Source organism: Anopheles arabiensis, chromosome 3, assembly GCF_016920715.1.
Source record: "Anopheles arabiensis isolate DONGOLA chromosome 3, AaraD3, whole genome shotgun sequence".
NCBI classification, from domain to species: Eukaryota; Metazoa; Arthropoda; class Insecta; order Diptera; family Culicidae; genus Anopheles; species Anopheles arabiensis.
In genome coordinates this window covers 50,957,758-50,985,069 of record NC_053518.1, presented here as the reverse complement: position 1 = coordinate 50,985,069, position 27,312 = coordinate 50,957,758, and the positions used below count along the sequence as shown (strand labels likewise).

Below are 27,312 nucleotides of genomic sequence, written 5' to 3'. Positions count from 1 at the left end.
GTTAGACCACTGTGACATGGACTCTGTGTGTGTGTCTTGCTGCCAAGGAAAAATGAGCCGGAGCTCATTTCCAAAGACGTCTACAAATCGAAGCACTGCTGTTGGGGAACTTGTTCACACCGATCTTGGCGGTCCCATGGAGGTTGCGACACCTCGTGGCAATCGTTTTTACGTCATGATGGTTGACGACTACAGCCGTTTTACGACGGTGTACCTGTTACAGCATAAGTCGGACGCAGCGGAAAAGATACGTGAATATTGTAACCTCATGAAGAATCAATTTGGATACTATCCAAAGAAGATTAGATCGGATGGCGGCGGTGAGTATTCGAATCTTTCACTGAAAAAGTTTTTTGTAGATAACGGCATCGTTCATGAGCAATCGGCCCCATACTCACCGCAACAGAATGGCGTTGCTGAACGGAGGAACCGTTATGCAGTAGAATCCGTTCGTTGCATGCTGTCGGAATCTGAAATGGAAAAGAAATACTGGGGCGAAGCGATCAGCACGGCGGTTTATCTGCAGAATCTTTTGCCTTCATCAACAGTGAACTGTACCCCTTTTGAACTATGGCATAAAAAGAAACCGTCATATGCACATCTCCGCATCTTCGGATCGACGGCATACGTTCACATTCCACAGGAGAAAAGGCGAAAACTTGACATGAAATCTGAGAAACTAATTTTTGTAGGTTACGCCGATGGACGTAAAGCTTATCGTTTTTTGAATCCTATGACAGGTCGCATCACGATAAGCAGGGATGCTAAGTTTTTGGAGTTTTGTAATTTCAAGGAAGCTGTCAAACAGGTACACACAGAATCTGGTGATAATTTTTATGTGCCGCTCGTTTTACCACCAAATACCCAAGAGAACAATGATTTGTTTTCAAGTTCACCACCGATATCAAATGAAAACTCAGAATCGGAGCCGTACGACAGTGCATCTGAAGGAGAAGATTATTCCGGTGATTCTCATGATGATGAAAATGTACGACGTTCTCAGCGCCCAACCAAAGGAATTCCTCCGGTTCGTTTGATAGAGGAAGCGTACATAATCGGAAATGCCCTTGAAGAAGAGCGTGAACCAAGGAGTTTTCAGGAAGCCATTACATGCCCAAGCCATTCGCAGTGGAAAGCTGCTATGTTAGATGAATTAAAATCTCACTCGGACAATGGAACGTGGGATTTAGTCGAGATGCCATCAGACCGGAAGGCAGTGGGTTGCAGATGGGTATATAAAATAAAACGTGATTCGTCAGGGCAACTGTTAAAATACAAGGCGCGACTTGTTGCTCAAGGATATTCACAGAAGTACGGTCAAGATTATGACGAGGTTTTTGCACCGGTTATGAGCTATACTACACTCCGTTTGTTGCTGGCTCTGGCTTCTCGAGACAATATGAAGCTCAAACATTTCGATGTAAAAACGGCTTACCTACATGGCGATCTTGATCAAGAGTTATTCATGAAGCAGCCTCCTGGCTACGAAGAAAAAGACAAAGAACACTACGTGTGCAGACTAAACAAGAGCATATATGGGCTAAAACAGTCAGCACGTTGCTGGAATCACAAACTGGGTGGTATTCTCCAAGAAATAGGTTTTGAGCAAAGCAGCGCTGATCTTTGCCTATATATGAAAGGCGAAAGTACTAATAAAATATACTTGCTAGTATATGTTGACGACATCGTGGTTGGCGCAAAAGATGAGAAAATCATCGATGAAGTGTACGACACACTGAAAAAGAAATTCGACATGATCAACCTGGGCGACCTAAATTATTTTTTGGGTATGGAAATCAAGTGCGAAGCAGGTAGATACAGCCTGTGTCTTAGCAGTTACATTGACCATGTGGTGGACAAGTTTGGCCTTCGTGATGCTAAAGGAGCAAGAACGCCTATGGATAGCGGGTACATGAAAGTTCAAGACAACAACGAAGCTCTATCCGATGGATCTAAGTACAGAAGTATTGTAGGTGTACTCCTTTATATCGCTGTCTGTGCGCGCCCAGATATCGCCGTTAGTGCAGCGATATTAGGTCGGAAGGTTGAAGCTCCAACGCAAGCGGACTACGTGGCAGCTAAACGTGTCATACGATATCTAAAATCGACACGCGATTGGTGTTTGTTATACGACAAAGCTGATAGCGGTTTAACCGGCTACACGGATGCTGACTGGGCTGGCGACACTAGTACCAGAAAATCCACATCTGGATTTGTATTCCTTTATGGAGGAGGAGCAATTTCATGGGCCAGCCGAAAGCAGACATGTGTGACTTTGTCATCAATGGAGGCAGAATACGTGGCTCTAAGCGAGGCAAGCCAAGAACTTGTCTGGCTACGTGGTTTGCTAGAAGAGATGGACAATCCCCAAGATAAACCTACACGTATGTTAGAAGATAATCAGAGCTGCATAACGTTTGTAGGCTCTGAAAGATCCAGTCGTCGATCAAAACATATCGAAACAAGGGTACATTTTGTGAAGGATTTGTGTGACCGTGGAGTTTTGATACTCGAATTTTGTCCAACAGAAGACATGGTAGCTGACATCCTCACAAAGCCTTTAGGAGCTACAAAGCAACGGAAGTTTTCAGGAATGTTAGGGCTATCGGAAAAACATGGCACTATCGATTGAGGAGGAGTGTTGCAACATCAACTGATCTTTGCCATAATCCTGATTGCCATAACAGAGCTGCCAACATCATCTGTTTGACAGATAAACAATGCGGTGTGACGCGCCTAAAGTGCGCATCATTTTCTTCTTCCTTTTTTCTCTCACTTTGCTTTGAACTATCATCAGCGTTAAGACGTGAATAAACTCGATCCTATTATTTTGTATTGTGAACGCTCTGTAATCATTCATTTATTGTGCAAATACCTCTGCCCAACAGATTTTACACAGCAAACTTTAATACAAAACCCTCTAAAATGGATAATTATTATCAATCTCACAGCGTTCCTTGTTGCGAAGCTTCGAAACCAACGTGTTTTCTTTGAAATGTTCTTTCAATAGTTTGCCGCTTCGCTTTTCTATTGCAGGGCTCTTTTATTTTTTTTTAAATTATTTCAGATGAGTTATTTCATGCTTTCTAAATTATTCTGCATGCCTCATATAATTGATTGATCGTTTCTTCCAATTCTTTAAATTATTTATGTTTATTTGTCTAGGATTAAACCGGTTAATAGCGAAAACGAAACAAAAACCTGAGTGAAATTATCAACAATTCAAGGAACGAATCTAAAAAATTAAAAAAAAAATAATAAAAAATAACTCTATAAACCCTGTAACTCTTCCTCGCGCTGGTTCCTGTCATGTGGTCCGTTTATGATTAAGGATCGAGTATCTAACAGAGCATATTTCATACAAAATGTTGTACGAAGATCGCCAATGTGGCAGTATAAACCAATCAGACGGCCAGATCCCATCCGAAAAAATGAAAACATAACAAAATTGCCAGAGATATTTCACTTTCAATAAATAATATATTTAATTTAGTTTTAAAATAGCCGATCATCCACACTGCAAACACTAATATAACACTGGCTCAACATTTTCCATCCACCATCACATCATTTTATTGAACTATATAGCGTTACGGGATTTTTAAAACCTAGCGCCCACATGTTTCATCAAAGCTTTTCAGGTTTAATTTCTAATAACTTAATGAATAATCCATGTTTCGGCTCGAATGATGCAACAGAACAAAGATAAACTATTATTCTTTGTAAAACAATATGATTGTTCACACAAAGAGCATTTAAAAACGCTTAAATTAAATGTAGAAAAAAATATACACATCGCGGACGGTTTCGGCTAATATCCCCTGTGAAAAAACTGCATATAAGGTGATGAAAAGAATGCGTCGGAATAGAAAATTATTCCGGGCGAAATGAAGTAGCAGATCAGAATAGAAATACGTTTCAAGTAGGATGAATTGTGCAGCTCACATCGCAAAGTGACTTGGTAAACCCTGTAAAGACATCATTTTTAAACGGTGACCTTGAGGAGGAGTTGTATATGCAGCAGCCACCGGGTTTCATCGTTAAGGGTGCTGAAAGCAAGGTCTGTCGTTTAAAACGCAGCATATACGGATTAAAACAAAGTGCTCGTTCGTGGAACATCAAACTTCATCAGGTTTTAGAGGATGATGGGTTTAAGAAAAGTGAGGCAGATTCTTGTTTATACAGTAAAAAGATCAATGATAGTCAATGTTACATTTTAGTATATGTTGATAATCTCATTGTAGCTAGTAATGTTGAAGCAATCATCACATCGGTTTATAAAACTCTATCAAGGAATTTTGAAGTTCTGAGTCTAGGAAAAGGATCGAACAATGCAGGTATTGAGGTAGAACGTGACAGTGCAGGTCTACCACATCTCACAGAAGAGATATATTGAGGATATCATAAAATCTATCGGTTTGCAAGATGCTAAATCATCCAAAATTCCAATCGATGTGGGGCATTTGAAACCAGATACAGAATAAAAATCATTTGCCAGATAACTTAGCATATCTAAAGTTGATTAGAAAATTGTTGTTCGTTGCAGTAAATAGTCGGCCAGATATTTCAGCGTCTCTATCGATTCTTAGTAGAAAGTTAACAAAACCAACTCAAAAAGATTGGAATGAATGTAGGATGGGTGACGAATGAACCACCCTGTAGTTCATGATGGCAGCTCGGATAAGAGCGGCGTGACTCGATTAACCGGGGACTGGAGAACGGTCAGCGGATGCGAACAGTCGCACACGGAGATTGAAGTGAAACACACGTGAAGAACTTAGACGATTTTGTTAATTTGAACTGAATAAAGCACCTCTTTTCTCTCTTTCCTACATGAGTTACGAAGAGTGGTTAGATACTTAAAAGGTTCTTAAAAGGTGATCTCAAGCTAAGAACATGTTGCAGGAGTGAGAATTCACAATTGGTAGGATATGCGGATGCAGATTGGGCTGAAAACAAATCAGATCGTAAATCTAATAGTGGATTCTTATTTAAGTTTTGCGGAGGGACAATAGCTTGGGCATGTCGTAAGCAAACATGTGTCTCCTTATCAACAGCAGAAGCTGAGTTTTGTGTTCTATTATATTATAATATTTATTCCTATTAAGTGTATTACATGTCATCCTGTCCCCAACCACGAAGCGAATCAGACGTGATCGATACGCGCTCCAAGTGGATGGTTTTTTTTTGCCGGACAACAAGCCACTGACCTCGACCATACGCACTGCAAGGGAATACGTGCGAGAACGATCGGAAAGCGATCTGTGCTTAGTTAATAGTGCGTACAGTGTGTAGTGCGTAGAGTTGTGTGCAGCGCGTGTATACGCGCTGCGTGTGTACTGTTGTGTAGGTTTGTGAGTGTAGAGCGCATTCGTCGGACAGGTGCGTAGCGCTCGTTCGTCGTGTACTCTCGCTCTCGTGTGTCTATTTGTGGTAAGTGATCCTCTCTTGTTTACCTATCCTTTCTCGTCACACAGTTGGGTTTCTTTCTCTCGCTCCGACTCTCTCATTGAGGCGAAGCCGATGGATGAATCGGAGGAGGGCTTTACTACAGTGAAGCGAAAAAGTTCTGATCCAGGACAGAATCCGAAAAAAAGGCTAGTAACGAGCCCTTACCTTCAACGTCCCGTGATCAATTGATGGGTCAATCGTTGAAGGGGAATCCCAGATTCCGAGCGTATCCCGCATCTTATAACGGGATACATGATGTATTTTTCATGCCGAAAAATAAACAGCTCGATGTAAGAGCAATTACGGCATCTGTTTATAAAAAAATATCCTGGTGTCTTAGACATTATTCGCCCGCGTCAAAACAAGCTACGGGTCACCGCAAAAGACCGGATGCAAGCCAATGCTATTGCGGCCGATCCGTCCTATACGGAGGATTACCGGGTATATATTCCCGGTGGATTAGTGGAAGTCGTCGGTGTCATTGATGACTTAGATTACCCCTTAGAGGACATCCTAAAGTACGGACAAGGGGCTTTTCTGCACCAATCTTCCCCTCGGGTAAAGATCCTTGAAGTTAAAAAACTTTACGCTTCAAGTGCGGTCGATGGAAAGAAGGTGTTCCGTGAGACTTCCTCACTCCGGATCACCTTCGAGGGTACAGTCCTGCCAAACACGCTGTACATTGAAGGACTCAGAGTGCCCATCCGTCGACCATTTGTGCAAAAAATAGCATGCTGCACAAAATGTAGCCAGATTGGACATTCAGAGCCTTACTGCACAAACTCCGTGAAGTGTGGCAAATGCAAGGGATCGCATTCAACATCCGAATGCAAGACCGAAACCCAGAAATGCATTCACTGCAAGCAGGAATGGCACGAAATGTCGTTGTGTTCTGTGTACCGAAAAAAAACAATCAGAACACAAACGGACCGTCTTGCAGAATACAAGAGGATCGTACGCCGATCAGTGGCGGATCAAGGGTATCGGGGGCCCTAGGCTGATGAGTTGAGGTCCTCTGTAAATGGTAAATGGGGGGGAGGGGGTAGCGGCACTAAAGTAGCTGTTGGGAGATTGAACAGTAAATTTGAAATGCCGTCGGGCCCCCTTCGATCATCAGTCGCAAACTCTTCATTTTTTTGCTGACAGGGGGGGGGTGCAAGTGATTCAGCGGGGCCCCCTTCGCAAATCATCTGTCGCAAACTCTAAAATTTTTGCTGACGGGGGGGGGGGGGGTGCAAATGTTTCGCCAACCTCGGGGCCCCATCGGTCATCCTTCCGGGGGCCCTTGTCGCTAGTACTCTGTCCATACGGCATACTATAGAATGGCGATCTATGGCCCCTAAATCGGCAGGGCCCCAGGCGACCGCCTAGTCCGCCTACCGTTAGATCCGCCGCTGACGCCGATGTTTTGAAGTCGACCTCAAGTGTGAATCCGTTCGATAACCTTTCACTATTGGAGGGTAATGAACCGTTGCCCAATCTGGCACCTTTAAATGGAGTTAAAAGATTGCATGCAACACGGGTACCGAACAAAAAGGCAATAAAAAAATTATTAAAGCTTCACCCAAAAGGCACCTCGACGTCACGACAACGCGACCCCACGCCAACCCCAGGACTCCAAACCCCCCCGTGACGCTCGCACCCATCCACGTTCCCGTAACCCTTCCAATCCCAGCAATCTGGTGTTCCCTAGCGAACCCAGATCTTTCTCCAGACCATCCCTCCCAAGCCTGACAGAGATTTTACACTATCTCCTTGACTCCCTCCACCTCCCGGAACCCCTTACCGGATTGATTCCCCTGGCATTTCCTTTCCTAAGAGGAATGGTCAGGCAATGGTTATTAAAATGGCCATGTCTAAGTATGAAGGTCAGCTTGGATGATTAATGCCTCCAATGACTACTATACTACAATGGAACTGCAGAAGTTTTTTGGGAACAATAGATTCTTTTAAGGTATTACTAGGGCAATATAATTGTAATTCATTTGCCCTAAGTGAAAGTTGGCTCTCACCCGATAAAAATATTACCTTCCCGGGATATAATATTATTCGTCAAGATCGACATGATCCAACTAGCGAAAGGCGTGGTGGGGGAGTGTTAATTGGTATTCGTAGCAGTCACAGCTTCAGCAGAATACCCCTCCCCACACCCGAGGTAATCGAATACGTCGCGATCCAGGCAAAGCTAGGGGATCTTGACATTTCTATTGCCTCAATTTATATCCCACCGGGAGCCAATCTGGATCCAAAGAAGATCAACAAGGATCTTGAGACAGTAGTAACGGTACTACCAAAACCATTTTTCATCCTGGGCGACTTTAACGCCCATGGATCAGATTGGGGTTGCACGCATGACGATAATCGTGCACCAATCATTAGGGATATTTGCGACACACACAGTTTGACAATTCTAAACTCTGGTGAAGCAACTAGGGTGCCCTCACCTATGGCACGACCCAGCGCAATAGACCTTTCTCTTTGTTCGTCGTCTTTAGGGCTGGATTCTATGTGGAAGGTAATCCAAGACCCGCTTGGTAGCGACCATCTGCTAATAAAGATCTCGATTATCAAGAGGAGTCGCACAGTCGATCAAGTCCCCGCTAATTGTGACTTAACGAGGAACATCGACTGGACGAAATACGGCGACCAAATGACCGCTTTGCTAATCCGCGTAGAACCCAGTTTCTCCTTAAATGAGTAGTATGCAAATCTCGTTATGGCGATAAACGAGTGCGCCCTCGGTGCCCAAACGAGGCCGCCCCCCCCCCCCCCCAGGCAAGGATTTTTAAAAGACCACCCACTCCTTGGTGGGACGTGGATTGTACAGCGTCATTCTCAGCGAAGCGGAAGGCTTTTGCCAGGTATAGAGACACCGATTCCATGGATCTATACATTCATTATAGAGGCCTGGAGCGTAGGTGCAAAAACTTGCTTAAAGCAAAAAAAAAGGTCATACTGGCCGAGGTATGTCAAAAACCTCAAGCCTTCCACTTCGCTAACGGAGCTTCAGAGCATGGCGAAAAGGATGGGCAACAGCAAAGCAACAAACGAGAGCGAAAGGGTTTCTGGGGCATGGCTAGAGCCATTTGCACAAAAAGTCTGCCCTGATTTCGCTAAAGCACCTACATTTCAACAGAAAGCTCATGGGAGTGATCCGCAAATGGATTCACCGTTCACAATGGTTGAGCTATCGCTTGCTCTGTACTCCAGCAATAATTCGTCTCCAGGACTGGATCTGATTCGGAACAAATTGCTCCATAATCTGCCAGATCTGGCAAGGAAACGGCTGTTGATATTATTCAACATTATGTTGGAGCTTAAAGGCCGGGCTACATTGACCATACTCGCAAGTGTAATTTCGATTTTCACTAGCGCATCTGGTGGCGGCTGGTGGAAGCTTTTTTTGGTCGTCGGGGAAATGGTCGTGCCGGATCTCAAAATTAATTAGTTTTTTTCACCGTTTTTCGTTGCGAAAACGGCTGAAATACTTGCAAAACATATTTATGTATCAGTAACAAAGCTTTCTCAGTCCAGTTAAAGTGAAAAACATGGAAAAATAACGTATTTTCTGGAGCATCCCCAAATTGTTTGGAAAAATGCTTCGGTCAGCCGCCGCCAGATGCGCTAGTGAAAATCGAAATTATACGTGCGACTACGATCAATGTAGCCCTGCCTTAACATCGTCCCGTTGGAGTGGAGAGAAGTGAAAGTAGTCACCCTTTTGAAACCTGGTAAACCGGCATCAGAATACAACTCATATCGACCGATAGCAATGTTATCTTGTCTGCGAAAATTATTTGAGAAAATGATTCTTTTTAGACTGGACAATTGGCTTGAATCCAAAGGCCTCTTGTCAAGTACCCAATTTTGCTTTCGCAAAGGCAAGGGTACCAACGATTGCTTGGCGCTGCTTGTGCCCGAAATCGAGATGGCTCATTCTCGTAAAGAAATGATGGCATCTGCGTTTCTTGACATCAAGGGGGCTTTTGACTCAGTATCAGTCAATGTTCTGTGTCAAAAGTTAGAATCTGCGGGCTTAACCCCAAGACTGAATAACGTCTTATTCAACCTCCTTTCAGAAAAGGCAATGAATTTCGACAATGGCTTCATGAAAATTCGGAGAGTCAGCTTTTATGGACTACCACAAGGGTCCTGTTTGAGCCCCTTGTTGTACAATTTTTATGTCAACGATATAGATGTTTGCCTTCCACCTGGCTGTAGCCTTAGGCAATTGGCGGACGACGGTGTTGTATCAGTTGCCAGCAACAACATCGCCGACCTTCAAAGTCCTTTGCAAACCACACTCAACAATTTAGAGGTGTGGGCCACAAACGTAGGTATCGAGTTTTCTCCAGAGAAAACGGAAATGCTGATATTCTCTTTCTTTTACAACACTGAGAGTAATAGACGCTTGAATTTGGTTGACCCAAAGGTCGATATCTTTTTATATGGTAAAAAGATATCCATTGCCAGATCTTTTCGATACCTAGGGGTTTGGTTTGATAGCAAAAATGTTTGGAGGACATATATTGACTATCTGGTACAGAAATGTACAAGAAGAATCAATTTTCTCAGAACGATTACCGGACTCTGGTGGGGTGCACATCCCAAAGACGTCCTTAACCTATATAAGACTACGATACTGTCCGTCTTGGAGTATGGTTGCATATGCTTCCACTGGGCAGCCAAGTCGCATTTAATCCGACTTGAGAGGATTCAGTATCGCTGTCTTAGAATCGCGCTAGGTAGCATGAAGTCGACTCATAACATGTCACTCGAAGTGATGTCCGGAGTGATGCCGCTAAAGCTACGTTTTTAGCTACTATCGCTTCGCCTTTTCGTCCGCTCTACAGTATCAAATCCCTTGATAATCGAGAACTTTGAAACACTGCAAGAGATAGGTTCTAAATGCAAAATCATGAAGGTCTATCATGATTTTGTTTCCTTACCGGTGCACCCTAGTACTTCTCAAAGTATAACTAGAGCCAGCTTAGAGGGTACCTAAGCCAGAGTCCTGCAGTTCCATTTTAAGTGTATATAATCTGTATTCAATCTGTATACAATCACTCCTCGTGTAAGCTTGAAGCCTTGGTTCCATAACACCCCTGGCGATCGTGCGTTCATTCGAATGATGTCTAGACTTAGGTCTAATCATTTCGCATTGGGTGCACATCTCCAGCGTATAGGACTGGTCGACTCCAAGGTATGTGGCTGCAGGCTTGGATTCCACGACATGGATCATCTTTTGTGGTCCTGCGTAGAATACGAGTCTGCTCAACCTGCCTTGCTGGACGCGGTCGAAAAACTGGGAAAATGTACTGATATTCCGATTCGGGATCGGACTGGGAATTCCTAAAGGCCATATTCGATTTCTGTAGGAGAAACGGCTTAACTGTGTGACTTTTCTTAAGCAAAATGTCTGTGAACCAACCAACATTGTTGGCAACAGCAATCTTGCATCCTATCTGATTTCCTCTTGTTTGTCCATGTGTGTGTTACATGTTGTACATCGCTTGTATTTTTGTGATGAATGAATGTATGCATGAATGTAAGAATGAATGAGTGCAATGTGTGTGGCTGAATAATCGGCATTGACGGCAGGCAGAAGATCGTTGCTTGAACGATGTTCTTGCAAGGATTTATTAGATAACTGGAACAATACAGACCCCCGCCATGTCACTCGGACCACTGATGGAAAGGACTACAACGATACAGACCCTCGCAATGTGATTTGGGCCACTAAACTGGACTACACTCGGACCACTTCGGATGGATGGATTTAACGAAATGCCTGGATTCCAAACGATACAGACCCCCGCAATGCAATTTGGAATATTGAACTGGAATAGACAACCTCGAAACCCGAATGATGTAGACCTTCGCCACGCTTATAGGACCAAAAATCATGGACTGGATTGATCAAAACCATACCGTCCGAGTACACCCGGGATAAGGTGCCCTTCCATGGCTCAGAGAAGGAAATGTCTCCCTGCCAATATGGATTGTAGCGCCATGAACCACCTTTGTATTTTCTACTCTTAAGCAATACGGCCTTTTTGGACCGTTACTCCTGAATAAAAAAAAAAGTGTATTACATGTATACGCGGGAGGATAGTGAGCTGTTGCTCCGAACGCATCGTGGACTCGAATGCCCCATAATCTTTTCTAATTTCTCTTTCTCAACCTCTCCCTACGTTCGCTCTCGTCTCGATCGGTACCGAGAGATCGATCTCCATCGGTACCGAGACGGTGGGCACACCCCTCCCGACAATGGCACTCAAATTCTCTCATTTTCTCATGTCCTCTCTGTCACATTCGTAGCTCGATCTCCCTCTTCTGGGACTTAGCGTTCTGAGCATGCGGTTTTTGCAACGGTCATTTCGTGCTGCTTCGATCTCATCACCTTCTTTCCCCTCCCACCCCTCTTTTTGATCCCCGCTTTGGGGCTTGCAAATTTTTGACATGTCAAATGAGAGTGAAGCTAAAATGTAAACAACAAGTGTTCGCGTGTGCGGTGATTTTGTAAGTATTTTATGCAAATTATATGATATTTATCATTAAAAACTTTTTGTTTTGTAGAATAAACATAAAATCAACCATGGAAGTATGATTTAGTTGTGGTGGAAGAGAAAAAAAATGCTTGGAGCATGGAATAAAACCGGATGAAATTTCTAGCCTTCACGCACGATGCCGACGCTGAGGTAAGGTGTGCTTGTGTTTAATTTCGATGATTGTTTCATTTTAGGGTGTGATTTTTTGGATATAACTGTTCCTGGCGGGGATAGTCAATAGTCGATACACTCTGCAGCTGTGAAGGGGTGCAGAAAAAGGGGCTCGCTACCACCTTTCCCACACTCGGACGCATTTTCCGTGGATGTAAGATTTGTTCCTGTTTTTTAATTGAATGGTTTTTAATGTATGTGACCTTCCTCCCAGTAGGCTATATGCGCCAAATCTAACGTGGATCCGTATTGTGAAGGAATTGGCATAGGCGGTGCCGGGGACTTGGTGAAAATGGTACACAACGGCATCGAGTACGGTGATATTCAACTGATCTGCGCAGCGTGTCACCTGATGCTGGCGCTGGGCATGGCACGGAAGGAAATGGCACAGGAGTTTGACGTGTCGAACAAGGGCGTATTGGATTCGTTCCTGATCGAGATCCCGCACGATTTTCTGAACCGCGACGTTGAGGGATAGATGCTTGAGCTTATTCGTGACTTGGCCACAAGGATACGGGCAAATTGTCGGCGGTTGCCGCCCTGCGCCATGCCGTTCCGGTGATGCGAATTGATGGAGCGGTCTTTTCCCGCTGCTTATCTGCTCTGAAGGATGAGCATGCTCAGGGCAGCAATCAACCGGCCGGGCCCAGCACGAAAGGTATCGTGTGCGCAGGGCTTCATGTTGCAGCGCGAAGCGGGGGTTCAAGTGGATTTTAAACTACGATGGTATTGTACTGGTGTGGCGCGGCGGTTGAATCATGTCCATCAGCAACTTTCGGAACGCGTTTATGCGCAATCCACATCTTACCACGTGTATTCCATTCTATGCCTCTGCAGCTGTTTAATGACTGTCATTGACTTGCTAAGCTCGTTAGGCTAGCAAAACGAAAATGGATCGAGGTTCATGGAACACAAGTATTTAAACATGCTAGTTCATCCAAATATAAAAAAGCGACATCACGCTACTGAACATAATCGTCTTGTGCAACACAATGAAAGGATTTCTTGCTAGTGCTTTCATGATGTGCTCGGACATATAAACTCGGACATAAACATTAACATCGTCAGGCAAGTACACTTTGGAGACCACGATTCGAAACACACTCTAATGCAAATATGTTTTATGTATTTTCAGGTTGTAGTATAAGTCATGTATGGTTGGATTCCTGTAGAAGTAAGTGGTCTAGCAATCTGTGGCCAGACTATCCGAGTAGATGACATTAATCAATTAAAACTATGAAGCTGGATATGCTTTAAAGGACTCTCTTACAGAAGGTAAAACCTCGAAGGAGTAATTATCTGTTCGGTAATATCTTTTCACAAAACATGATAATCTAAATTGGCCAGTCGCTTTTGTCGCATTACTAGCAATTTCATTAAAAAAATTTGTAAAAGGTCACTTAACTAACATGTCCATATAAAATCGTATATAACACTTATTAATCGCTATAATCAACTCAAAGTATGTTTAAAATATTTCAAATAACTAAATATTATTAAGAAAAAATAATAACACAACCATCGAACGTTTCATAATTCATTTATTATTCTACTTGTCTTCACATTCATAACATTATTCGCTATTCACCTGCAACACCAAACTTAACTGTTCGCAACTGTGAATTAAGTATTACTTAAAATAGTTAACATTTCACAAATTCTTTATCTACACCATCAAAATTAATTTCAACATACTTTCTTACCTATGACTACATTAAGTACTATTTACAATATTAATTCTTTTGAATATTACATATTACAGCTAGTAGCTCCCACATTCGAACCGCTCATGGTAACCTGCAATTATGTTATTTGTAGTTTTTCATTTAGTTTCAATGTAAAGTAATAGTTGAAAAACATACAATTTGATTTCATCCAACTTACAGGTTTTACAGGTGAACAACAATTAGCAACTCCCGATCGAATTGCACACAACAACCACCCACAATCACAGCTGTAAAAAGTAAGTATATGAGTTTTGCATGTCTTTAAAATGTCTTATTTTTAATATTTATCTCCATACTTACAGGTAACACGGATAGGTAGCAAGGAAATCAAGCTTGTACACAGAAATCTACACAAAAACTGGGTTTTATAAGCGCACGAAAAGCGACGCGGCTATTTTTGAATAAAAAGTAAACAAAAGAGTTTCGTTTTAATTTAATTTTGACAGCGGGTGTGGTGATGGCTTGAGCGATTTGGAACAATCATTCTCCGGACAGGATTCGATCCGATCCGTGACGTCACTGAGCGCCGGTTCATTTAAAGCTTCTTCTCTGAGTTCTGCTTATACCAAGAAGCAAAGTTGAAGCAGAGAAGAAGCTGTGGCGGTTTCCATACAAACTCTCTCTGAGATTGTTGAAAGGGACGTGCTCGTCAGCCGACGAAAGATCGCTCTCGCGGAGAGCGCACCTGAGTGCCCCGCTTTGTAATGCATCCAACATCTCCCCTTCTTTAAAACAACATCTATAAACACCGCAGAAGATTTTAAATGCTTGTTAGTTTGTGTGGGGCCTGAGGGACGAGGAAGAAGCTGATCTGAGAACGCTCCTACGCGCTCCTGGCTCGTATTGCGGATCGAACTTGCACAACCCTTCAGCAGCTGTCCACCGAGTGTCACCAAGCGAAATTTTTCGGGGATAATGAACATAAGCTCATGCCATCTCTTTCTATTCATCAGCTCTACTCTCTCACACGCATCGATGAACTTTTAGACATCTCTTTGTTCATTGTGCTATATTTGAGGGGTTTAAAACTGATAGATAACGATTCATGTTCATGAACTAGTAATGGTCAAATGGTAATGGTGTAATGTTTGCACCATGGTCGACATGAGTTCAATTCCATTTTTATTGTTTTCATTGATGATTTAAAGTTTTGATTTCTTTTTAAAACATGCAGCTCCAGTAACTTCAGACCCCTTTACTAATTGTTAGAAATGCGTGTTGAATAGTCAATCTATTATTTTTATTGTTTTATTTATTTCTTTTAATTCATTTAGTATCAGTACCCCTTCATACAACAAAACAAGCAAATAGCACGATCATGAATAATAATATGGTGGCTGTTGTATCGTTGTACTTTCACTCTTTATTTTTAACTTATCCGTACTCCGTCACGGTTCGTAGGAGAGAGCCCCGAACGCTCTCTTCCTTGCACCCACGATGCTAAGCCCTCCACCCGAGCAGCACTCATCTCTTCGTTCCCAGGGGCCGGCAACCTATCTTGTACTCTACAACATCTCCCCCTATTTAGTACCGGCGGTATTGCTCAATCCACTGAGGCGGTTTACGAATCCTCGTAGAACGTCGTAGAGGCTGTACCGGCGTTGATGAACCGCTATCTGCTGTAGCGAACCCCGGAGATGTTGCCGATCTTAGCTCTTCTGAGGACGATGACGAGGGACTCTCGGATTGCACCGCTGACGACGACAGTAGCGGTGAAGACGATGAGGATGATGGGGGTGATGACGATATAGCCAACGATGGCGATTCCGTATATTGTGTCCTAGCTATATCCGTGTTCATTTCAGCGTTTCCCTGCAAGCTAGCTCCCGATTCATTCGAGTTCATACCCCAAGCATCCAACAACACGTCTAACATACGGTACGAACGTGACTCATCAACGTTAAACGGACTGGATTGTTTATCACTCACTCGAGAACGCAACTGATTAATGTGGGATCGTAAATGTCTATTTTCTGTGGTAACAATCTCGTACATAACCGAGCCTAAACGCTTCCTGACTGTTCCGGATACCCATTTCCATTTGTTTCTAAAATACTGTTTTGCGTAAACGAGATCATTACATTCATATTTTCTTAATCGCATCCTATGTTTAACGTCTGTGCCCAAATCCATAGACGGTCGCAAAAGCTCCATGCATGTACGCATTTTACGCCCTATCATCACTTCTGCTGGCGATTGATTCCGTTCCAAAAGCTTATGCGGTATGCTTCGATACGTCATTAAGAAAATATCTATTGCTTCTTGCACTGTACCACCTTCCCCCTCCATTTTCTTAAGTGTCCGTTTAAATGTATCCACAAATCTTTCCGCTTGCCCGTTGGATTGCGGATGGAAGGGGGCTGTTCGCAAATGCTCAATGCCGTTTAACGTACAAAATAGCTCAAACTCCGTGCTTACAAACTGTGACCCGTTGTCGCTTACTAAAACATTAGGCATTCCAAAACGGCTAAAAATTTCACATAAAATCCTAATTGTTGCTCTTGCTGAAATCGTTGCTGTTGCCACTATCTCCGGCCATTTAGAATAAGAATCGATGACTAGCAAATAATACATTCCATCGATAGGGCCAGCATAATCAACATGTATTCGCTGCCACGGAGCAGTCGATTCTGGCCACGAGATGGTTGTGCTATGCGCTGGTGACCTTGCAACCGCTGCACACCGGTGGCACCTTCTAACTTTTCCCTCTATCTCTCGATCTATTCCGGGCCAATATACATAGCTCCTTGCCAGCGCTTTCATCTTATCCATACCAGGATGGCCTCTATGTAGTTGTTGTAAACATCTTTCTCTCTGTGGCCCTGGTATTACCAACCGCTCACCAAAAAGTAAACATCCGTTTACGATGGACAGGGATTCACTCCTGCTTTGGAAATGTCGCAATTCTTGGTTCTCTACTTTCTTACTAGGCCATCCTTTGATCACATAATCTCTAACATTTCTTAATACCGGGTCTTTGTTGGTTTCATTCAGCACTTCTTCTAATGTCAATGGCATTATTTGCGTTACGCAGCCAATCATGGCTTGCAAATCCCTCTCTGTTTCGATGCTAGCAATAACATATCCTGCATCCGGTTTCTCATGATTTGCAATCAAGCGCGACAACACGTCAGCATTACCAAATTTCTCCGTAGATACGTATTCAATGCTGAAATCATACAGCAGCAGCATCAACGCCCAGCGTTGCAATCTATTCGCGGTATACACTGGTATTCCAGTGCGCGAGCCAAAAATACGCAGCAAGGGTGCATGATCCGTTTGGAGCGTGAAACGTCGCCCAAAGATCATTCGATGAAACTTAGTCACCGCATAAATTATTGCTAATCCTTCACGATCTGGCTGACTATAGTTTGTTTCAGTATTAGTAAGAGCGCGTGATGCATGCTGTACTATTTTTATCGTGCCATCTGGCATTCTGTGGCTAATAGTGGCTCCTACTCCCACTGACGACGCATCAGCTGCCACTTTTATCGGTTTCTTTGGGTCATAATAAGTCAGAAGGAGGTCTGAGCTTAACAACCGCTTAAACGTGTCAAATGCAATCTGACATTCTGGACTCCAATACCATTGCCCATCTTTTTTAATAGCTCATCAAGCGGGTAACGAAGATTCCTCATTTGCGGCACAAACTTCCCATAATAGTTTATCGCTCCTAGGAATGAGCGTACTTCAGCAGGATTCTTCGGGGAAGGCATCTTCACAATCGCTTCAATCTTGGCAGGATCCGGGCGTTGTCCATCACGATCTAAAATATGACCAAGATATTTAATTTGCTTTTGGAAAAAGTTACACTTGTCAGGCTTTATTTTGAACCCATATTCCTGCAACTTTGCGAGCACCGCGCGAAGGTTTCCTATGTGGGTGTGTTCATCCGTTCCGCCAATCACGATGTCATCTAGGTACACCGCCACATCCTTTAACCCAGCTAGCATGGTCTCCATTAACTGCTGGAAGGCTCCTGGTGCGACCTTCACCCCAGGCGGAAGTCGGTTATAAGCATATAACCCTCTGTGTGTGTTAACCGTTAGCAGCTCTCTGCACTCTTGTTCCACTTCAACCTGTAGGAACGCATCGGTGAGGTCTATCTGGCTAAACATGGCCGAATTTGCCAACGTTGAAAAAATATCCTCCGGCTGCGGGATCGGATACTGGTGAGGCTGGAGTGCATCATTCAACCCCGTTGAGTAGTCGCCACATATACGAATGCTTCCACTCGCCTTGCGCACTACCACTGTAGGCGCAGCCCAAGCTGAAAAATTAACACGGGTTATTATACCTTCTTTTTCCAGCCGGTCTAGCTCCTCGTCTACAGCGGGGCGCATCGCATATGAAACAGGACGCTTTGGACGAAATACAGGGGCTACATCCTTTTTCAGCTCCATCCTCACTTTTGCTTTCATGCAGTGCCCCAACTCGTGGGAAAATAATCTTTCAAAATCCCTTTTTACTGCCTCTAGACTAACCGTTGCTACACACACACGATTGCACACCGACGCCAATGGAACATCCCACAATCCAAAAACTTCCATCAAATCAGCACCTAGTAACATCAGCGGCTCCTCAGTGACTCTCATCGTACATCGTTTAACTTGCTGCTTCAAAGCCACATGAGCACAAAATTCTCCTAGGATTTTCAGTTGGCTACCCGAAGCCGTTTTTGCCTTCACGGATGGCGGGCACAATGGAGGCTGTCCTATGGTCCTCCATTGCTCGATTGATATAATCGAAATATCAGCGCCCGTGTCCACCATCATTTTCATTGGCTCACCATTCAATATCACGTTCACGTGACCTTTGCCCTTACTGTTGACCATGTTCACGAGGACTGTTCTCACTTTGCTGTGGGTTTTCGATGCGATAAAACGTGCCGCTGCCCCACAGTGCCCTTCCTTATGACCATATTTTTGACACTGCCTGCACTTGTAATTTCTATACGTGCACTTTTGAGCATAGTGCCCCTCACCACAAAGCCAACATTTTGTAGTGGACTTAGCCGGTTGCATATCACGTTGCGCTCCTCCGTTACCGCGGTTCATTTGCCACTTTGGACCGTTGCGATTATACTTCCCGTCAGTCACGACGTTTATTTGTTTCTCGCTCTCTATCATCACGGTGTCCTTTTTCAATGTCACCATCTTTTGGCACATTTCGACTAACTGCGTTAGTGTGGTAACTTCGTTGTCCTCTATTATGCTGAGCAACCGCAACCTTACATCGGCGTCTCTGTCATCCTTCAGCCCGCACACAAACAAAAAACATTTAAACTGCTCCTCTGTCAGCCCCGCAAGCTCTGCTTCAACGACACTCTTATTTACGCGGCAACCGAACGTCACGTAATCTTCCAAGCCACTTTTCTGCAACTGCAAGCACTTAAACCGCTTGCTGACCTCTGACTCACGAACACCAAACAGCGATTTCAGCGTACTTACAGTTTCCGCGAATTTGAAGTCTTTCGGCTTACGTGGCAGTACGTAGCTCGTGTACCGCTCATGCTCTGATTGCCCCAGCTTCCTCAGCAGCAGCCGCACCTTCGCGTCATCCTCCAGCTTACTGGCGTCCCTCTCGAAAAGATCCTCATAACGCGAGAACCATCCGGCGAACGTCGTGCTCTCCGGATCGAAGTGAAAATCTTTCACCTGGCCCGCCAGCACATCGCTAAGCTGCTCTGACCCATTCACGGTCTGCCTAAGCTGCGCTGTCTGCCAAATCTCGCCTATCAGCTTTTCCTGCTGCTTCATAAATGCTTGTTGCTGCTCCAGCATCATCTTGTGCTGTTGGCGAAACAGCTCGTGAATCCAGCCGGGGCCAGATTCCGTTGGATCGACGCTTCCCGTGTCACCGCGATGGCCGCTGCGCGATGGCCTCTCCCCCTCACCATTGTTCGTATGCTGATTCTCTGCACCACTGGTATTCATTGTGCGTTTTCACTTTCGACGTTTGCACAGGTTCTTCTAACTCTCGTCGCCAATGTTGTATCGTTGTACTTTCACTCTTTATTTTTAACTTATCCGTACAATTACAATTACTATGCCTTCGCAATACCAGCAACGTCCGTACTCCGTCACGGTTCGTAGGAGAGAGCCCCGAACGCTCTCTTCCTTGCACCCACGATGCTATGCCCTCCACCCGAGCGGCACTCATCTCTTCGTTCCCAGGGGCCGGCAACCTATCTTGTACTCTACAACAGTGGCGCAACTGGCAAAGTGATTCGAAGTAGAATTAGCGATGTGGTTGGTAGCATCAAGGATGAAGCATGAGCATGAATTGGAGCATGGGGTGAGGGAGTACATCCGAATGTTCATTTATATATTAAGCTCTTTTTTGCAAGGGTTCATTCTTCACGTGTGTTTACTATCCCCGAAAATGATCTGTATTTCGCTGGTCTTTTCGGGGATAATTCGTTAACGAATTATCCCCGAAAAGACCAGCGAAAACCAGCGTGGTCGGGAGCTTGGGTCATCGTTTAGAGAATCTGAAGAGGGATAGCGCGATGATCGAGGGTCCTTTGCCGGAGCGAGTATTAACTGTCAACGCTAAAGCGGACCGCCAACTACAGAGTTTTTCCGGCACAGGCATTCCTAAGAATCCATGTTGGCTATGCGGAGACCGTCACTGGATGCGAGAATGTGCTTACCACACACACCGATGTGAAATGTGCTCGCGAATCGGTCATAAAGAGGGTCATTGCAAAACAGCAGCCCGTCACACGCCACATAAAGCGGCGCTCTGGCACCAATCGAACACGACTTCCAACTCGAACAAAACCATATAATCATATGGTGGTGCACTGTCAGACACAAACAAACAAACAAGACAAACATGTCAAATCCCATACATTTTCCATGTTCGATGTCGTGTTCGATTGGTGCTAGAGCGTCGGGTAAGCGTTTCACTCAGCACGTAAGAACGCAAATGATCGCAGTAAACGTCCGTAATGTACAGCAACGGCGTAAATTCATGCCGGTTGTGATAAACGGCACTCCAATCCAACTGCAGCTCGACACGGCATCGGACATCACAATGATCGACCGGAAAACTTGGCAGCACGTTGGTAGTCCTAAACTAATACCCTCTCCGATGATTACTCACACAGCATCGGGTGCTAACCTAACACTGGACGGGTATTTTATGGGTAGCGTTAGTGTTGCCGACCAAACCAAGATTGTTCGTCACTTAAGCATGCCTACTTCTTCTTGGATTGGATCTGATAGACATTTTTTCACTATGGTCATCTCCCATTGATACATTCTGCTGTCAGCCCGAAGACGTGCGCACCACAAATTTCGGCAATATAGATCCGCCGTCACGCCTGAAACACACGCACGACAAGCCAGCAAAACAAATGGTCAACACGCAAGAGATAATGCCTATTAATTTTGCGTAGGTAACGAGGGAAACAGAAAAGGATCCGTTACTACAGATGGTCGAACATTACATTCGCAAAGGATTGCCTGAAAAGAGGAACGTATACAGGCGCACTGGCACGATTTTATGATAGAAACGATCGCTTGTCAATCGGCGGTGGAAATCTTCTTTTCAGCGGAAGGGTGGTAGTGCCCGGAGCACTGCAACAACGCTGTCTTCAACAATTGCATAATGAACACTCAGATATCATCAGAGTAAAGGTCTTAGCTCGCAGTTATTTCTATTGGCCATCCCTAGAGGTAGACATACTTAACTGGGTAAAATCATGTTATGCATTCCAAGGAGCATCGGTCATTAGTCCGGATGCCACCTCCAGCCATGGCGCTGCCGCCTCGTACGTTGCGAATCTAGCAATCCCGGAGCAATTTTAAGACAGGAACCACACCGGCCTTCTAGACTTAGAAGACCGCCCAGTAGGTTCGGTGTTTATAGATGTTGTTTGAAAGAAGAGGAAATGTTGGATGCATTACAAAGCGGGGCACTCAGGTGCGCTCTCCGCGAGAGCGATCTTTCGTCGGCTGACGAGCACGAGTGCCCACCGTCTCGGTACCTATGGAGATCGATCTGCTGAAGTTTGCAGTGGATGGTCAGACGATAGGCCAGGAATGCGGCTAGGCTCAGCTGTGGTGGCATCCGGGCTGCTGACTGATACCGAAGCCTGCGATTGATGATCAGACGATGAGCAAGGAGCGTGACTGGGCTCGGCTGTGGCGTCATCGGTATTGCTGATCGATGCTGGTATTTGCAGTAGAGGTCTGAACGGTAACCCAGAGGTGCAGATTGGTGCCGTATCTAAAAGTGCATTAAGAGGGAAATTTGTATTAACAGGTTTAACAGGATGTTGGTGATGTTGCTGACGGTTGCGACGATCGTGCAACTGATTAACGTGGCTGCGTATAATCCCCTTATAAAACGTCTTAACGGTGTATATAACTGTCCCGATGCGTTTGACAATTGTGCCAGCTACCCAGGTCCACCCATTGCGCGTATATCGTTTAGCGTAGACTGGATCAGATGAACAAAATTGTCTCAGGCGGTTGGTTGTACACACAGCAGTATTTCTTGAGGGCGACGGTTTGGCAGCTCCTTGGAATGCATAACATGATTTTACCCAGTTAAGTATGTCTACCTCTAGGGATGGCCAATAGAAATAACTGCGAGCTAAGACCTTTACTCTGATGATGTCTGAGTGTTCATTATGCAATTGTTGAAGACAGCGTTGTTGCAGTGCTCCGGGCACTACCACCCTTCCGCTGAAAAGAAGATTTCCACCGCCGATTGACAAGCGATCGTTTCTATCATAAAATCGTGCCAGTGCGCCTGTATACGTTCCTCTTTTCAGGCAATCCTTTGCGAATGTAATGTTCGACCATCTGTAGTAACGGATCCTTTTCTGTTTCCCTCGTTACCTACGCAAAATTAATAGGCATTATCTCTTGCGTGTTGACCATTGTTTTGCTGGCTTGTCGTGCGTGTGTTTCAGGCGTGACGGCGGATCTATATTGCCGAAATTTGTGGTGCGCACGTCTTCGGGCTGACAGCAGAATGTATCAATGGGAGATGACCATAGTGAAAAAATGTCTATCAGATCCAATCCAAGAAGAAGTAGGCATGCTTAAGTGACGAACAATCTTGGTTTGGTCGGCAACACTAACGCTACCCATAAAATACCCGTCCAGTGTTAGGTTAGCACCCGATGCTGTGTGAGTAATCATCGGAGAGGGTATTAGTTTAGGACTACCAACGTGCTGCCAAGTTTTCCGGTCGATCATTGTGATGTCCGATGCCGTGTCGAGCTGCAGTTGGATTGGAGTGCCGTTTATCACAACCGGCATGAATTTACGCCGTTGCTGTACATTACGGACGTTTACTGCGATCATTTGCGTTCTTACGTGCTGAGTGAAACGCTTACCCGACGCTCTAGCACCAATCGAACACGACATCGAACATGAAAAATGTATGGGATTTGACATGTTTGTCTTGTTTGTTTGTTTGTGTCTGACAGTGCACCACCATATGATTATATGGATTTGTTCGAGTTGGAAGTCGTGTTCGATTGGTGCCAGAGCGCCGCCTTATTTGGCGTGTGACGGGCTGCTGCTTTGCAATGACCCTCTTTATGACCGATTCGCGAGCACATTTCACATCGGTGTGTGTGGTAAGCACATTCGACGACGGAGGCGTAAGGTTTCACTCATCCAAGAAAATATGTAGCGGCAAAAGGTGTTGATCACGCTTACTGGCTTGCTGGTTAGAAGGGACCCGAAGACGTAGTTGGTTTATATGGCTTCGTATAATCTTATGGTCCTCAGTCATAACACGGTACATTATATTGCCGCATTTCCGCAATATTCTTCCTGGCTTCCATTTCCATCCGTTTTGCGAGTAAATCTTTGCGAAGACTAGATCATTTGGGACGAAATTGCGTCGTTGCTCATCGTAATTGGTTTCTTGCGGCTTAGGCACAGGGCGTATAAACTCTAAACAAGTGCGAATTTGTCGTCCGAACATTACTGTTGCTGGCGCTTCGTTTTGGCACTTGAGGATTTGGCGTGGCGCGATATGTTTGTAAAAACGTGTCAAGTGCATCTTCTATTGCAGTTCCATCGCTCGTGATTTTGGTTATGGCGCGCTTGAATGTATCCACAAAGCGTTCCGCTTGCCCGTTAGACTGAGGGTAGAACGGGGCGGATGTGAGGTGCTCTATGCCGTTACAAATACAAAAAGCCTCAAATTCGGAACTGATGAATTGGCGACCATTATCGCTAACAAGGGTTACTGGCATACCGTATTGCGCAAATATGGTATTAAGGATTCGTATGGTCGCTTTGGAAGTTGTGCTGGCAGTCTTTATTACCTTTGGCCATTTAGAGAAAGCATCGACTACGAGTAAGTAGGAGAAACCGTCGATGGGGCCAGCATAATCGATGTGGATACGTTGCCACGGTGCAGTTATCTCAGGCCATGGTACCGGGCTAGCGTGTGGGGGTGATTTCGCTGCGGATGCACAAGCGTTACAAGATGCTACAAGTTCAGCGATATCAGTGTCTATCTTCGGCCAGTAGACGTAGCTCCGTGCGATCGACTTCATCCTTTGTACACCTGGATGGCCGTGATGTAGTTGACGCAGGCATCGTTGCCGGAGAGCCTTTGGTATGATGACTCTCTCCCCGAATAAGAGACAGCCTCCCATCTCTGATAAAGCTTCCTTCCTAGCGTAGAAGCATGCCAGCTCACCGCTGAACGTACTGTTACGTGGCAGTCTTGTCGTACAAACTGTATGACTTTGCTCATAATGGGATCGGATTTAGTAGCCGTTGCGACATCCGTTGCATTTAATGCAACTGAACTCAATGAGTTAACGACGACTGATCGTATGTCCTCCTCTAGGCCGATGCTAGCAATCACGTAATCCTCCTCTAACTTTTCGTGATTTCGAATCAGTCGCGAAAGGATGTCGGCGTTCCCAAAATTGTCGGTCGATACGTAATTGATGTCGAAATCATGCAGCTGTAAGGTGAGCGCGATTCTCTGCAAGCGATTGGCGGTGTAAACGGGAATGCCTTTCTTGCTGCCGAAAATTCTCAAAAGTGGCTTGTGGTCCGTTTGTAGAGTAAAATGCCGTCCAAATATAAAATTATGGAATTTCGTCACAGCGAAGATAATTGCCAAGCCTTCCCGATCTATCTGGCTGTAGTTTTTCTCTGCCTTTGTTAGTGCACGGGACGCATGCTGCACAACTTTAAAAGTTCCATCGGGGAACTTGTGACCGATTGTTGCGCCTAATCCGACGGATGACGCGTCCGCGGATACAACGATCTCACGCCTTGGATCGTAGTGCGTCAGGAGCAGTTCCGATGAAAGGATACTTTTGAACTGCTCGAAGACTTTTTGGCATTCAGGGGACCACTTAAACGAACTGCCTTCTTTCAGTAGGTTGTCCAACGGGTATCGAAGCTTGCGCATGTTCGGGATGAATCTTCCATAATAGTTAACGGCGCCAAGAAAGGAACGTACACCACTAACGTCGGTTGGCGCTGAAAGATCCTTTATCGCAGCTATTTTGGCTGGGTCTGGACGAATGCCGTGGTTATCGAGGATGTGACCAAGGTAGCGAACTTGGCGTTTGTTGAACGAACATTTCTCCGGGCGGATGGTGAAACCATACTCCTGAATGCGTCTCAGGGTTTCGTTTAGTACGTCGTCGTGTTCCCGTTGTGTTCGTCCACCAACGATAACGTCGTCCATGTAACTCGCGACACGTTCCATTCCAGCAAGCATTTGGTCCATAAGCTGCTGAAATGCGCCTGGTGCTACTTTAATCCCTGGTGGCAGGCGATTATACACGTACAACCCTTTATGCGTGTTTATGGTGAGCAAGCGGCGACTTTGCTCGGCAATAGGGACCTGTAAGAAAGCATCAGATATGTCAATTTGGCTAAAAATTGTCGAGTTACCCAGTTTGGTGTAGATGTCCTGTGGCAGTGGCAGCGGATAGTCATGGGGGTGGAGTGATGCGTTGAGTCCCGTCGAATAGTCTCCGCGTATTCTCAGTTGTCCATTCGACTTGCGTACCACTACAATCGGAGCTGCCCACTCGGAGTGCTGGACTGGAGTTAGACCGACCCGCTAGAAACCAGACTGCAAGCTGGCATTCCACACCGGCTACGAGCAGACGAAGATGTAACGCTACACCGGCCACGAGCGGACAACGGCGACATGCGCAAGTAATGCGACACGCAGACCGATCGTGAGAACGGACCAATGCAGCCAGCAACCAGCGGCCTCGTTAGAACATTAGCTCGTTAGGTTTAGTCAGTCGAAGTCGAAGTCTAGAGTCAGCCAGATATAGATCATAGTTTAGCTTTAGTCAGGAGTAATCCTGTTTGTGTAAAATAAAACTCTTTTTTTATGGCCAACCGGCCTAGATAAAGATTAACTGGCGCCCGAATAGGGACCTCTAGTGAAGTGAAAATCAAGTGACGAGTAGTGATCACGAAAGAGTGTAATCACACCGTGCTTAGAATATCTCCCGATCGCAGATTGCAGCCGTGTGTATGAGCACCTAAGTAGCCGGTAGCAGCCAATAACTCGTTGCCGGAGGAAAGGGACAACGCCGACACACCGAGAAGGAAAAATTCACCGGAGGCCCGAGCAACAGAAACCAACCCCGTCAGAGGAGGCGAAGCAACCAGCCCCGTAAGAAGGGTGAAGCATGAATTTATTAATTATCGCGTTTTTCACACTATATGGTGTTCTACAAGCTAGCATAAACATTTTCGACTTAACAAACAACCCATTGACAATTGTTCCGTTAGGACAAGCAAAAATTAGGATCGGATACTTGAGGACGATTCATCCAATTGATCTTACCGAGCTAGAAGAGATAATTTCTCGAGTTTTTGAAAATAGCACAAACAGAACAGGAAAATCCCCATTGCAAAGTTTAATTAATTTGAAGCTCGAAAAACTTAACGCCACAATTTCTAAGATTAGGCCACGTAGACTTCGAACGAAAAGATGGAACAGTATAGGTACCGCCTGGAAGTGGATAGCTGGCAGTCCCGACGCAGAAGATCTAACGATAATCAACACCACCCTGAATTCGCTCATCCTACAAAACAACGAGCAGCTATTAATCAATAATGGTCTCCGCAGAAGATTCCAAGAAACAACCAATATTGCTAATCATGTTATCGACCTTCAGAATAGGATCCAAAGGGAACATCAAACTGAGATACAACAGATCATTAAGATAGCAAACCTAGACGCATTACAAGCCCATATAAAAACACTCCAAGAAGCCATACTAGCCGCTAAGCATGGGATACCGAATAGCGAGCTACTATCAATAGAAGACTTAAACACCGTGGCAGAATTTCTGGCACAAAATGGCATTTACTATACATCAGTTGAAGAAATGTTAACATAAGCCACAGCACAAGTTACCATGAATTCAACACACG

General features: G+C 44.9%; 1 protein-coding gene, 1 long non-coding RNA gene and 1 pseudogene across 4 annotated transcripts; 2 read left to right on the top strand and 1 right to left on the bottom strand.

Moving 5' to 3' along the window:
• Window positions 1–10,903: 10,903 nt before the first annotated feature.
• Window positions 10,904–13,236, top strand: LOC120904450 (annotated as a pseudogene).
• Window positions 13,237–13,310: 74 nt separating this feature from the next.
• LOC120904451 lies at window positions 13,311–14,577 on the top strand. Of its 3 annotated transcripts, none has more exons than XR_005739758.1 (3): window positions 13,311–13,448; window positions 14,060–14,136; window positions 14,203–14,577. It is a non-coding gene; the product is annotated as an uncharacterized LOC120904451 (long non-coding RNA). The 3 variants fall into 3 exon arrangements; XR_005739759.1 differs by having other exon boundaries at window positions 13,936–14,136; window positions 14,244–14,577; XR_005739757.1 differs by having other exon boundaries at window positions 13,936–14,136.
• A 679-nt stretch (window positions 14,578–15,256) lies between these two features.
• Window positions 15,257–20,426, bottom strand: LOC120904300 (uncharacterized protein K02A2.6-like). Its single transcript, XM_040314192.1, is given in 2 exon segments — window positions 15,257–17,505; window positions 17,508–20,426. Coding segments are annotated over 2 exon segments (4,410 nt in total). The 5' UTR covers window positions 19,837–20,426; the 3' UTR covers window positions 15,257–15,424.
• Window positions 20,427–27,312: the final 6,886 nt, after the last annotated feature.